The sequence below is a fragment of the Lynx rufus genome, unplaced genomic scaffold (assembly GCF_022079265.1).
Source record: "Lynx rufus isolate CCGP_SWC_20201006 ecotype Redwood Valley unplaced genomic scaffold, mLynRuf1.p SCAF_7, whole genome shotgun sequence".
Taxonomy (NCBI): Eukaryota; Metazoa; Chordata; class Mammalia; order Carnivora; family Felidae; genus Lynx; species Lynx rufus.
The window spans coordinates 13,653,564-13,667,437 of NW_025814889.1; the positions used below are offsets into that span (position 1 = coordinate 13,653,564).

The 13,874-nt window shown below is 39.8% G+C and overlaps 2 protein-coding genes across 2 annotated transcripts in view; both read left to right on the forward strand.

The window, feature by feature from the left end:
• HSPA14 (heat shock protein family A (Hsp70) member 14) overlaps positions 1-13,874 on the forward strand; it is a 43,692-nt gene that overhangs the window by 875 nt on the left and 28,943 nt on the right. The window contains exons 2-8 of the mRNA XM_047066489.1: positions 528-608; positions 682-764; positions 9,129-9,177; positions 9,312-9,417; positions 10,449-10,539; positions 11,269-11,373; positions 12,811-12,972. Coding sequence (XP_046922445.1) covers positions 528-608; positions 682-764; positions 9,129-9,177; positions 9,312-9,417; positions 10,449-10,539; positions 11,269-11,373; positions 12,811-12,972 — 677 coding nt within the window. The remainder of the gene's footprint in view (positions 1-527; positions 609-681; positions 765-9,128; positions 9,178-9,311; positions 9,418-10,448; positions 10,540-11,268; positions 11,374-12,810; positions 12,973-13,874) is intronic.
• On the forward strand, positions 680-7,326 carry MSANTD7 (Myb/SANT DNA binding domain containing 7). The gene is made up of 3 exons (XM_047066490.1): positions 680-764; positions 2,780-3,508; positions 4,022-7,326. Exons 2-3 carry the CDS (start codon positions 2,947-2,949, stop codon positions 4,543-4,545), a joined length of 1,086 nt encoding a protein of 361 aa, XP_046922446.1. The 5' UTR covers positions 680-764; positions 2,780-2,946; the 3' UTR covers positions 4,546-7,326.

Here is a 13,874-nt window from a genome sequence, read left to right on the forward strand (position 1 = left end):
CTCTACTTGACCTTTCTTGAATGAGAGAGCTTAACAAGGAGTTGTAGCTTCTTGGCATCAGTGGGGAGGCGAGAGGAACAATAATAACCAACTCCCCTAATACTAGTCTCGCACGTAAATGTCAAGTAACTTGGAAGGAAAACCAAAGAGATTTAGTGCTACTTCATCGTACGTAGAAAAAGGAAGAAAGATGTACCTGTCGGGGAAGAACGAAAACTAGAAAGGGTGATGTCATAAGGCTTGTTATTGTATATAGAAAGATTATTATGTTTGATCCATTTATCGACTGTATACAAAAAATGAGGCAGTTCTTTGTGGAACATTGACCTTGTATAAAATCTAGGAAATTAATAACGGCCATTGAATCTACAAATTTAAAATATTGATGTAATGATTTTTCTGTCTACGCATGTGGCAAGATAACACTGGTCCACATATGTCTGATGGGACTATCTATCTATCTGTATATGTCTATATGTGTTTTGTTTTCAAAAGACCTAATAGAGTTCTATTTTTTTTTTTTCCAGGATGGCCGGGCTGATGTGGTTGCAAATGATGCAGGTGACAGAGTTACTCCAGCTGTAGTTGCTTACACAGAAAATGAAGAGGTACTATTTCCCTCATTTTTGTATTTTGAAATAAGCAGAATTACATGCATTGTAATATACTGCTCTTTTTCAGGTTGTTGGATTGGCAGCAAAACAAAGTAGAATAAGAAATATTTCAAATACAGTAATGAAAGTAAAGCAGATCCTTGGCAGAAGGTACGGAATAAAATAATAATCTTACATATGGGAAGAAAATGTGTTTATACATTCTAAACATAATGTGCAATGAAACTGGAAACACCAGTTTGGTTTTCTGTTGCTTTTTATGATTGAGTCATTTCAGAGATTATCCCAAGTAGGCTCTTTCTTTTGATAATTAGTGTTGAATCTTATCAAGGATGGGATTCACTCAGATATTTGTTTCTTGCTGACGGGTCTGTTCTTACTGATGAATGCCAACATTCATATAGTTTGATAATTTGTGTCATTTAGAAGTGGTAATTTGGACTTTTCACCTTTTTACGTCACTGAAAGAATTTGAAAGATTTTGTGGGAATTTGAAGATTTTTCTGTACTGAAGTCGAATTTTGCAAAATCTATTAGAGTTGGTCATAATGTATATAGAAGCTATTGATTTTCTTCCTTGGGTCCTTTTGTGACACTCTCTGGGAACTAACTTTTCCAGCTGCATTATGAATTTAATCATTAAAGAAACAGTTTAATTAACATCTTAAGAATCAGGTTAATCATCTGTTGTAACTTTAATTAAAAGATTAAAGAGGCTTGCTTCTCCAGACTTCTGTCTCCTCGAATTATAGATTGACATAATAATTAGAGGTTTTCATTTTCACTGGAGTAGTAATACTTGATACAGTGTTTTTAAATTTTCAAAGTGCTTTCACATCTATTATTTAATCCTCTCAAATCCCTAAAAGATTGGAAGGGCAGGTTTTATTTCTTCCCATTTGTAGATGAGAAAATCAAGACACGTAGAAGTTACAGTATTACTCAGTTAGAGGGGTGAGCTAGATAGGACTGTGGTTCAGGACTTCTAACTTAGCCTCAGGTTCTTTCTGCTTCTGAGAGTTTAAGTAGAAATGTCCTGTGTTGATCTTAGGATTCGAGGGTTATGGATTAAATCTAATATTTATTTCTTTTATATGTATAGGTATTTTTTTTTATTATCCCTTACACGTATTTAAGCTGAACTTGATAATTATTTTTCCCCCTTAGGGTATTTATGCACGAAGTCAAAAATGATAATATTTTAGAGAGAATTAAAATTTTTGTGATGATAAATATATTCCCATATCCATTTATGTGTTGATAAAACTTAGTATTGAGCATATTGAAAATAAATTAGCTGGTGTCAAAAATTTGCAAGTTAAAAAAAAACCTCTAAAAAGGCGGGGAGCCGTACATGGGCCTTGAAGCTAGATTCGCTATAAGCAGCCAAAATAGGGCTTTTTTTTTCTATTAAACTTTTTATTTTGAGATCATTGTAGATTTACATACTGTTGTAGGAAGTAATAACAAAGAAATCCAATATATTACTGAATTTACCACTTTCTCTCGATGGTAACATCTTGGAAAACTATAGTACAGGGGCACAACCAGGATACTGACATTGATACGATCCAGATACAGAACATTTCAGTAGATCTTTGTCCTGGTAGCCCTTTTTTAGGGCAGATGATCAGAGTAATGATATGGTTATCTTCTGCCATATCATGCAACATCTTTGTATGGTCCGGAACAACTTAAGTGTACTTTTCTCGCCCCCAAAGTTAACCTTTTAACAAAGTGCAGTGGTGACAGTCAGATGGGTATTATATAGCCCCAGGGCTAGTAAAGGATGAGCGCTCTTCAGACCTGCTGTTACACCATGATCTGCGCGCACTTCTCTAGAGTGAGCTGCGTCCTGGTCCACATGTTCTGCCCTCAGTCTACTTAGAACACAAGGTGATTTTTACAGATATGCACTTGTACCAGGTCTTGGCCTTAGAAGCACTCTGTCTTTTGTGGAGGAGCCAGTCCCCTTTTATCAAGCCAATAAGACCCCTTGAAGCCCCTGGTCCGGTACCTGTCCTGGGCAAACTCCCAAAGTTGGGCTTTCTTAGTCTTGGCATCCTGCCTGTTTGCACCGTACTTACAGGGAGCACCACTTAACTTGCTGCCACGATTATCCTCACGACCCTCTCTGTAACTCTCATTCCCCTGTGGCCTTCCAGCCAGAAATGCGGTCCTTGGACCTGGCTTCTCAACAATTAGCCCTGAGAGGGAAGAATCGGCTGGCTCCTGGAAATACACTGAGAGCACACAGAGCTTCCCCACACCTTCAGATTTGCACCTTGCTGCCCAGGAGCTTCCCACAGCTAATCTTCCTTCCCAGTCCACTATGGCCAGTTCCAATAGCAGTGCGGGCATCCGGTGGTCCAGACAGGAGACACGAACGCTTCTCTCCATACTAGGCGAGGCAGAGTATATTCAGCGCCTCCAGACTGTGCATCATAATGCAGATGTCTATCAGGCTGTGTCTAAGCGAATGCAGCAGGAAGGCTTCCGCCGCACCGAACGTCAGTGCCGCTCCAAGTTTAAAGTTCTGAAGGCGTTATATTTAAAGGCGTACGTTGCCCATGCCACGAGTGTGGGGGATCCGCCGCACTGTCCGTTTTATGATACATTGGATCAGCTTCTCCGAAATCAGATAGTGACTGACCCAGACAACTTAATGGAGGACACTACTTGGGCCAAGCACTGTGATCAGAACTTAGTGGCCTCTGACACCCCAGGGGAAGAGGGACCCAGCATTCTCAGAACAAAAAGGACTCAGGCAGCAGATCATCAGCCTATCTTGAAAACAGTTAAGGAATCAGATGAGGATTGTCAACTGAGAATCAGTGACCAGATGCGAGAAACCAGTGACCTTGAGGACTCCTGGGATGAATCCTCGGGTGCAGGTAACTCCCAAGCATGTGAAGGATCGGGGTGCCAGAGTCACTCGGTTCTAAACAGCAGGATATGTTTGGATGGTGTTCTCTTCAACATTGTCTCCATTTCTGCCCCATGCCCTCTTATTTTTTAAGCCTCGTGGTCAGATAAAGGGCTCCAGGTTTTTAAAAGCAATGACCTTAAGTATCTAAGGTATTAGAACTTTTTAAATGTGGACGAAGTATTCTTTAGAACCAGACTAGTTTTGCCATTATTTATAGTGGGTGTGTAGGAGTTCGTGACTAGAGATGGGGCTGGCTGGCTGTGTGGAAAAGGGTTCAGGAAGGCAACAGGGAGGTTTTAGAGGTAAGACTGCAATTGGCCAAAGTGTCCAGATTAAGGAATTGAGATCTTCCCAGTCCCTGGTGGAAAGAGGCCTTTCCAGCCTTAGTTTTGTAACTGTCTTCTCAACTCCGCTGCTGGCTCCAAGCATTCCCCTAGCAGGAATGTCCTCTTTGCAACGTTGTTGCTTTGTTTTTCAGGGTGCTCTCAAGGGACCCCCAGCTACAGCAGCTCCCACCACCTTTTCAGAGGTGCGGTTGCTCCCTGTCAGAGCAGCCCCATGACCCGCCTGGGTGTGTCCGGTGAGCCCAGTCCATGCGCCAGCACCAGCCGAAACACTCCTGGGGTGGCCTCCGCACCGCGGCCTCCGGTCTCCTCCTCCACAGTTCCTTTTGTTTCTGGTGGGGATAGGCCTTTGACCGGTGAGCCCCCTCCACGGTGGGCGAGGCGAAGAAGGCGGTCAGTGGCCAGGACTATTGCGGCCGAGTTGGCAGAAAACAGGAGGTTGGCACGAGAACTTTCAAAGCGTGAGGAAGAAAAATTGGACAGGCTGATTGCTATTGGTGAGGAGGCCAGTGCTCAGCAAGACACTGCCAACGAGCTCCGCAGGGATGCCGTGATCGCAGTCAGACGCTTGGCCACGGCGGTGGAAGAGGCCACCGGTGCTTTTCAGCTAGGGCTCGAAAAATTGCTTCAGAGGTTAATTTCGAATACCAAAAGTTAAGAATTGATTACAAAGAGGCTGTTTCCTAGACTGGTAGAAGCCCAGTTCCAACACCTGCCTTTTGGTACCCTGGCTCCTTTTACACGTCCTTAGGAATAAAGGAAAGAAAAAGCGGATGAACCATTAATATGCAGAGTAGCGGGAACGTATGAGCTAGTTGCTTTTCCAGGCTTCTTCACGAATTGGAAGACCTCTCGGGTATGCGAGGAGTGGTCTGACAGAACAGATGGAGTCGAGACCAGAGAGGGGGTTAGCTGCGGCCTCGCTGCTAGTGTGGGGCAGTTTAGTTTACCTCGACACCAGTTTCCTCATCTGTATGGGGGCCCGGTAATAACTCCTGACCTGCCTACCTCACAGGGTTGTTGTGAGGACCCAATGGTTAGTAGATGTGAAAGGGTTTGAAAGTTTAAAAGCACTACACACTATATACATGTAAGTTATTAATGCATATGACCTTGGCCGAGGTATGGCTAGGGTGAGGCACGTTAGTTGACAAAGAATTGTGTCTGCCGTGACCTCATTGCTTGAATCTTTACCAGTTTAACTTGACTGCTTCTTAGAAGTGTAAGGTTTTCATTTTTTAAATCCCTCTCTGGCTCATTAGACTGATCTAGATCCATGTGTTTATACCTTTATCTCTTATATTTTCACTGCTGTGTCTATGACATACTTACTAGTAAGCACTCAATGGTCAAACCAGCTTTCCTTCCCTTTCACTGGTTTTTAGTGTCTTACCACTCTAAGGATATAAATCAGAACGGACAGGGAGCTACAGTTGTGTGTTACGATTCATATGGTCTTCGATATGATGAGGTATTGGCTGTTTTATAAAATATTAAATGTAAGTAAATTCTTTGCATTCCATATTATTTGGGTCCCTAATATACATAATTACATGTCTTCAGGTTTAGGGTGTCACTTGGAACAACATGTGGAAACAATTTGGAATCTGTTTTCCAAGTGCTTTCAGCTAATTTCATTCCTTTCTTTTAGCCTTTTTTCTGTCTAGTATGTTACAGAGGCAAGCCCTAGAAGACTTTGCTTCTGGGGAACTTTGCAAAGTCACTTTTTCTCATACAGTGTAGACAAAAGTTCACCATGTTAATGGCCTGTGGTGGAAGAGGACAGCGGGAACAACTGAGGATGGTGTGGATAAAGACCGCCTGCAGTAGATGACTCCTTTTAAGCACAAAGCCCTCAATAAATACGTCCTCCTTTCCCCCAAAACATCCACGCTTCCTTTAGGATATACGAAGATGTTGAGCCATACTTCCAATTTACCTTAGAAAGAATGCCATTATTGGCCGTCATGAAACCAACAAACTTCAAAGCTTTTAAGTGGTTTGCTTAGTACTTTCAGGAAATACAAATAAGAGCCTTGGAATTTAAAAGGCTTTTCTCCAGTCTACAGGCTGAAAAAAACAAGTGCAGGCATATTTGAAGAGGTTTTGTTTTATATTTTGTAGGCTTGGGTGCTTACCTATGTGCTGGAAATGCAGGTGGGTGGAGAAAGAGTCAAAACAACACTAGGAATATAGCCAGAGCATGAGTCGGAGGCAGGCAAGCTGCACTGACGAACGGGTGATGCGTATAGAAGGCAGCTGATGTGCTAGAGCACTGGATTCTAACCCTGTCACGGTGTGTGACCTCGGGCAGGTGACTTGCCCTTTTGGTGCCTCAATTTCTTTAAAATGATTTGTACTAGATGACTTTTCTAGTACCTTCTAGTTCTAAAACAATTCTATAAGTGACATAACAAGAAAAAGGCAAAGTAAACTTTTAATTGTAATATTTTCAGTCACAGTAGCATATTGTATGTTTGAAATACTGGTAACAGTTGTATTTTAAGAGAGCATTCTACGGTATTAATATTTATTAATATACTCCACTTACATAAGCACCACACCAGACATAGGTTCCTTGCTTTAAAGAAGCCCATATTAAGGCAGTGAAACGGATATATATGTGTGTGCATTTTCTCCATTGTTTTAGGCCTTTGTATGTGTCTGTTTTAACTGGGTAACACTAATATAAGTACGTAGACTTTCTGGAAAAACAGGGGAGTACTCAAAGGAGAGTTAGGCCTGTACTCTATTAACCTGTTAATGGTAGCAAAGTACGTAGGCAGGGCTTTATTTGAGATAAGTGCTACAGAACAGAAGTGGAGCTAAACTTAGGAGGTAGTACTGTGAAAATCTTTTGGGTGAAATAACTTTAATGTGAGAAGAAAAGGAAAGTTCTTAATGAAATAAACAGAAAAAGAAAATACTGTTAAGAGGAGGCCATTCTCATTGAAAGAGAACAAGCTCAGAAACCCTGCCTAGGCTCTGGGCCCCGCCGTTCGTGCCTGCCCACCCTTAGGCAGGTCACCTTACCGCTCTGTGACTCCCATTCCTCACCCACAGAGGGAGAGACAAACAACCCTCCTACCTACCTCGCGGGAGTGTGGTGAGGGCCAGATGAACAGATGAATGTAAAAACGCTTTCAGATGTGGAAGGCACTGTCTTGTGACAGTGATGGGGAAGACCGCCCTGGAGCACATTAGTGCTGCTGTGTGCCAGCTCCGACAGTCTGCTGATGGTGCAAGAGACATTTAAGGAAGGACGAGGAAGAGAAAGCGGCAGTGCTTGTAAAGGTTGTGGTACGACGGTGGGGTTAACACTCTGCCTCCTGAAGACCGTGATGTAAATGAGGTGCTGTGTATGCCAACCTCCCACCACCCTTTGTGTTTCTGTTAAGTGATTTAATCCTGGTGTGGACAAATAAAGTTTTTACTTGTATGTACTTGTGGTCAGTCCGCTACTTTCTGGCGATATCCACGACCATTTGTCGTCACCTCCACTCTCTGCTTTCTGCTTCTCTACTAGCTAATCTCCAGGGTCTCGCCTTCATACGACCCTGAGAGCTTCGTGTGCTTTCTGTCCTCACATGAGAGGGGCCCTCTTCGCAGGGGAGTTGAGAAATAATTTTCCATTTCTAAAATGTCTATAAATTCCATAATATAGGCTTTTTGGCAACGAACTATCTTGACTTGGGTAGCTTACAGGATGGATAGATAACAGGATAAATTGTCCTGGTTGACCACAACGCTTGTTCTAAAGAGAACAACTGGTAAGTGTCATGCTGAAATGGTATTGGTGCAAATAAATAAGTATGGGCACACTTCATCTTTTTTTTTGGCGTACTCTTAAAATAGTTATCCAGGATCCAGTCGAAATACCGGATTTAGAGAAAGGGAGGAAAAGAGGGCTTAGTGAAAAGAATACTAAACTTTGTATTAAAGATCTGGATTCCAGTCAGTTCTGCCATGAATTAACCATGGGACTTTGGGCAAGCTACTTACTTAACCTGTTTCCTCTCTTAGCAGTTTTTAGGTGGTAGAGAAGAAGTGTGAGGAATCTGCAAGTGTTCTAGACAGTTCTAAGCTGAATTAGTCACTTAAACCCTTCTGTCTTCCTCTTATTTACGCAGGTTAGGGTCTTTGGATGCCCAATAACTTCAGCAGTTAGTCGCTATTAATTTTCAACTCCTCTTTTTAAAGACTGGTCTCTGAATGGAATGGTTGCAACCCCTTGGAAGAAGGGTTAAAGTGGAAGGGTTTCCTTTAATTTCTAGATGAAATTATAGCAAGAATCAAGGACTCCTGTCACTGCCCAAAGAGGCAGAGGTACTTTAGTCATTTACCTTGTAACTGGGAGGCAGCCGGTTAGATGTAAACAACACCAGCCTGATAGAGAAGCCTGGAATCAAGTACCAACTGTTCCTTATTAACTTGTAAGGCATTGACTCTCTATGAACTATTACCTCCAAAATAATACCTGCCAAATTAACCCCACTGAGGTGTGGTGAAGAGCAAGTGAGGTAATACACGTGAAAACATTTTTTAGTCTGCACAAATTGGTATTTTGAGCAACATCATATCCATTGTTCTAATTTTTCATTGCCGTACACATTTATCTAATACCTACTTTGGGTAGGACGTTATAGATCTGTCTACTTGCAGTACGCTGCACCTTTCCACATAGAACATTCATACTTCAGCTCAGTTTTTTGTTTTTTTGTTTTTTGTTTTTTGCTTTGGGTGTTGATTCATGTTCACGAGCCAAGGAACAAAGATGGTGTTAGGTATTCTGGTCTGCCCTTATTTTGACATCTTTCTTTTCGTCCTTTTTATCTCAGTGATTGTCCGTGATGAGTCTTCACCATCACAGATGGGAGTATATATGACATAAAATCATTGATATTCTGAAAAATTACCCTCAGATGTATAGCATCTGTTAATAGCAAGATCAGAACAAATAAGAGCTATTTACTTCCAAACATGAAGGTTAACACGTGTGTTTGTGTGTGCGCGTGTGCGTGCGTGTGCACGCAGGATAACACTTTAATAGGATTACTATAACCACTAAATAATTGTGTCCATTTAATCCTATCACTTATATCATGATTTGTTAATATTAAGCAACTTCATGATTTTGTTTATATTTTTATATTTGTTTAGTGATATTAAAAATATAGTCTTCTTTAAATATTACTCATCAACAATACTGATTTTAATAATTATCTTTATCTTTACGGACAGCTCTGATGATCCGCAGGCTCAGAAATACATCACGGAAAGTAAATGTTTAGTGAGTATGGTTCTATTATTACCTCTCCGTTACACAAAGTCGTTGCCAAGGTCATAACCAATTATATTATTTTGAAACTTTCTATCTTTATTAAAATCATTCCTTATGTAACACACCTACAATTTCCTTTATAGGTCATTGAAAAGAATGGAAAGTTACGATACGAAATAGATACTGGAGAAGAAACAAAGTTTGTTAACCCAGAAGATGTTGCCAGACTGATATTTAGTAAAATGAAAGGTATTGAGCAAAAGAGACCTTTTAAAAGTTGACCTTAAAGAAACGTTAGAGGTGTTTCTTGATCTGGAGAGAAGCAGGGTGATTGAGCAGATTAAGGAGACCTAACACTAGACCTGACTGTGCCACTAACTGTCCATGTGACCTTGGTTATTTGACTAACCTTCCCTGACTTTGGTTTCCTTAGAAGTAATGTAAATGGGTTGGGCCAGGCTCACATTTTCACAGCTTCTTAAATTGAAGTGGCCAAATAAGTGTGAAGAGTTTCTTTCTCTACTCAAGATTGACAGTGCTCTTTGAACAGTTCTTTAGGTAGATTAAGTAGGTCTGGCTCATTAACACTTCCAAGGAAGACTCAAAACCGAGTGGCAGTGCTGTGGAACAATTTGGGAAATTCGGGAGCAGGTGATAAGACTCACTTCAGCTCTGGAATTGTTACGAATTTGTGGGATGGAAGGCATTCTTCTAGTGTGTTGAACTAACATGCTGTTTTGTCTTCACATGGACACATGAAAGACTCACTGTTAATGGAAGCAGTCTAATTTGGGAGATGGTTGAAACTTTGAAGCCTAAGAGCCAGGCTTTTTGGAAAGTACCTGGTTCTGTGTCCACAGATTTCCAAATCCACAAAAAATTCTGCACGATTTAAGAAAGCCAGAGAAGAGGGGCGCCTGGGCAGCTCAGTCAGTTAAGCATCAGACTCTTGGTTTTGGCTAGGTCATGATCTCACAGTTTTTGTGAGTTCAAGCCCTCCTTCGGGCTCTCGGCTGGCAGTGTGCAACCTCCTTGGGACTCTTTCTCTCTTCCTTTTTCTCTGCCCCTCTCCCACTCATGCTGTCTCTATTGCTCCCAAAATTAGTAAGTAAACTTAACAAATTTAAGAGAGCCAGAGAAGAACATGAATGGGGTGGTCAAATAAGTGAAATGGAAAATCTTTACAGTGAGAAGATCATGGTACAAATTAATAAACCACAAAGTATCATGACATTTTTCTTGTGTCATTAGAATTTATTTTTATTTATTTTTTAATACAGAAACAGCACATTCTGTATTGGGCTCAGATGCAAATGATGTAGTCATTACTGTTCCATTTGATTTTGGAGAAAAGCAAAAAAATGCTCTTGGGTAAGTTTATCTTGTTTGCTTAGAGCAAATATAGATTTTATAATATCACAATGTAGTAAAAGGTAAAACTGTAATTGAAAGTACCTTAGGCAATAAAATTGTATTTGTAAACAGATGTATATATTTACATATGTAATTAGTATGGTAAAAAGTATAGTAATGATCATTAATATTTCCTATCTGTAATACCAAGAGAACATAAAATTAGATGTACCTTATTAAGCTGTTTTGATTGGAAATATTTTTAATTACCGGGTTAAGTTCATGTTTATAAGTTGCTTTGCCTTACTTTCATATAATCAAGGTTTATGTTGGAATTATATAAAAATATATACAGTTTTAGATATATTTGCAATTAGATCTTCACATCTAAACAAAAAGTTGCGTTTATTTTTTATAGGTCATTATGAAAATGTAATTGATGAGCATGTATACCTTTGTTTTGAGGATAGAGTTTCATCCTGCACTTTGGCAGTCATCTGAGTTGCTTGTGGGACAGATAATTGCTTTATTTACTTGAACTTGTGGGATGTTAAAAACTGACCCTAAATTAAAGAAACTGGAAAATTCCAAAATGTATTATCAATTTGTCTTAATCTCTTTCTAACATTTATAAGCATGGACATTTTTGAGACTTTATTCGTTATAAGCACGTTATTTTTTTTTTTTGTCAAGAAAATACTTGAACGTGTTGTGATATTAAATTCATTGAAAGCAAATTGTCCACAGGGAAGCAGCCAGAGCTGCTGGGTTTAATGTTTTGCGGTTAATCCATGAACCATCTGCAGCTCTTCTGGCTTATGGAATTGGACAAGACTGCCCCACTGGAAAAAGGTAAAAACCATATTTGCACCTTTAAGTTTTTCAGTGCAGAAAACATTTTTAGATTATAGCAGTGGGGATCATTATATAAAGCAGTGGGTTCCAAGCCTTTATGGATGAAATGACATTGAAACTCTCACCTGGCGTTTTTCAAATAGATGAGAAAGACTTCCTAGGAGAGCAGAGAAAGGACATAACAGAAGGGAAGATTGAACTTTGCTGTCCTCTTACTACTCATATTATTTGTCTTTTTTTTTTTAATGTTTGTTTATTTCTGAGACAGAGGGAAACATAGCGCGAGTGGGGGAGGGGCAGAGAGAAAGGGAGACACAGAATCTGAAACAGGCTCCAGGCTCTGAGCTGTCAGCAAAGAGCCCGATGCGGGGCTCGAATCCACGAACCATGAAATCATGGTTGAGCCAAAGTCAGACGCTCAACCGACTGAGCCACCCAGGCGCCCCTCTCATATTATTTGTCTTTATTGGAGGAGGATTTGAAATTTATAAGCCCAGCCAAATTCCAACTCAAGCCAAGGCACTGTTAATTTTTCTACCAATTCCAATTATTAAACATGTTTAGAAACAGTCTTTTATATACATTTTTCTTGGCAGGAGATGGGGGGAATCCAGCATGGGATTTAAGGTGTTTTTTGATAATGAAATAGTAAGACATGCTCCTAATTTAGTTGTTGAAACTTCTAATATATCTGACACAGACACCTTTAGGGAGATTAATTCTGATGTGTTTATTTTCCCTAGTTGTTTCACCTTACTACTATTTCACAGTTAAAGAAGTTAGTGTGTATAAATCAGTAGGAAATTAGTTTATGTAGAATATCAGAAATGAGCTTCTAGTTTTGCATATGTTTGATTTTTACAGAATGTGTCATTGTAGTAGTAACTTGGATAATATTAGCACATAAAGTTTCTGTATTTAATTCTGTTATGATTCATTATAACCACGAAAAGAAAAGTTAGTGTTTTGAACTCCAGTTACTCAAAAGAATCCAGTTTACATATGCAACTAAATAAAAACAGACTTTGGTTTTGATTCAGAATATAGGGGTTCCAGGCTTAATTCAGCACTAATCAACTATTTGTTGTTTTTTTTTGTTTGTTTTTTGTTTTTTTTTTAACGTTTTATTTATTTTTGAGACAGGCAGAGACAGAGCATGAACAGGGGAGGGTCAGAGAGAGGGAGACACAGAATCTGAAACAGGCTCCAGGCTCTGAGCTGTCAGCCCAGAGCCCGACGCGGGGCTCGAACTCACGGACTGTGGGATCATGACCTGAGCCGAAGTCGGCCGCTTAACCGACTGAGCCACCCAGGCGCCCCACTAATCAACTATTTGTGACATAAAGGGATTAAACTAAGTGACTTCCAATGTCCAACCTGCCTTTAAAGTTTTGTGATTCTCTCATAACTTACTTACGTTTTCTTTCTTTTAAGCAATATTTTGGTGTTTAAACTTGGAGGAACATCCTTATCTGTCAGTGTCATGGAAGTGAACAGTGGAATATATCGTGTTCTTTCAACAAACACTGATGATAACATAGGAGGTACACATTTCACAGAAACCTTAGCACAGTATCTGGCTTCAGAGTTTCAGAGGTAAATATTAATGGACTTCGTGATATATTTTAATTGAAGTTTCTCTTCTGGGTTTTTGTACTGTTTTAAATTGCCTTGCTTCAAAGGAGGATGTGGGTTTTTTTTTTCAGTGCTTTGGATATTTTTGTGTCTAGAGTTACAATGTCCTCTCCAGGCATTTGCAGGGAAGCAGAGGGCAAATTGTCCAGTGCAGTGGGCTTGGATTTCTCATTTAGTGTGAGGGCCTGCCAGATGTTGAACTTCATGAACGTGGGTCTCAGTTAAATTTCTTAATACCTCGGGTGCTGCTATTATGTCTAGATAAAGGAGTGTACAAGCACTTGAGGGCTCAATACCTTCTGAACAATTTTTAAAAGTTTAGATCTGATGAAAGTTACCTTATGTTACAGTCACATCCCAGTGAATTAGTGTCTTATGGAGTGCTTATTTAATTACTAATCTGCTATCACAAGCAGCATTTTGGTTTTGTTACTAGATGTAATTATTCCATTCAAAATCAAGAGTCAAATAGATAAAGGTTCTATTTCGGACATTGCCACTCTTAAAAAATATTTGGCTGAAATAGTATTTTCATCAGTTTCACTAAACTGACTAGGTAAAAAAAGTGTTGAAAAAGAGGTAATTACTTACTTGTTTCAAAAAGACCTATACTGGGGTGCCTGGGTGGCTCAATTGGTTATTATTATGGCCACAGAATTGAGCAGTTCTAAGTATCAAATATATTTGTTACTCATTTTTTTTTAAGGAGGCCCTTCTTTTAATTGCAAAGAATTTTCTTCAGAGATTTTGGAGGGTTTGAAGCCTGTAGTAACATCTGATATTAATATTAATGTATGGGCTTATTGTCCTAGTAGGCATTATCTACATAATTCTAAATGGCCTAGTAATTTTTAAACTTCAGA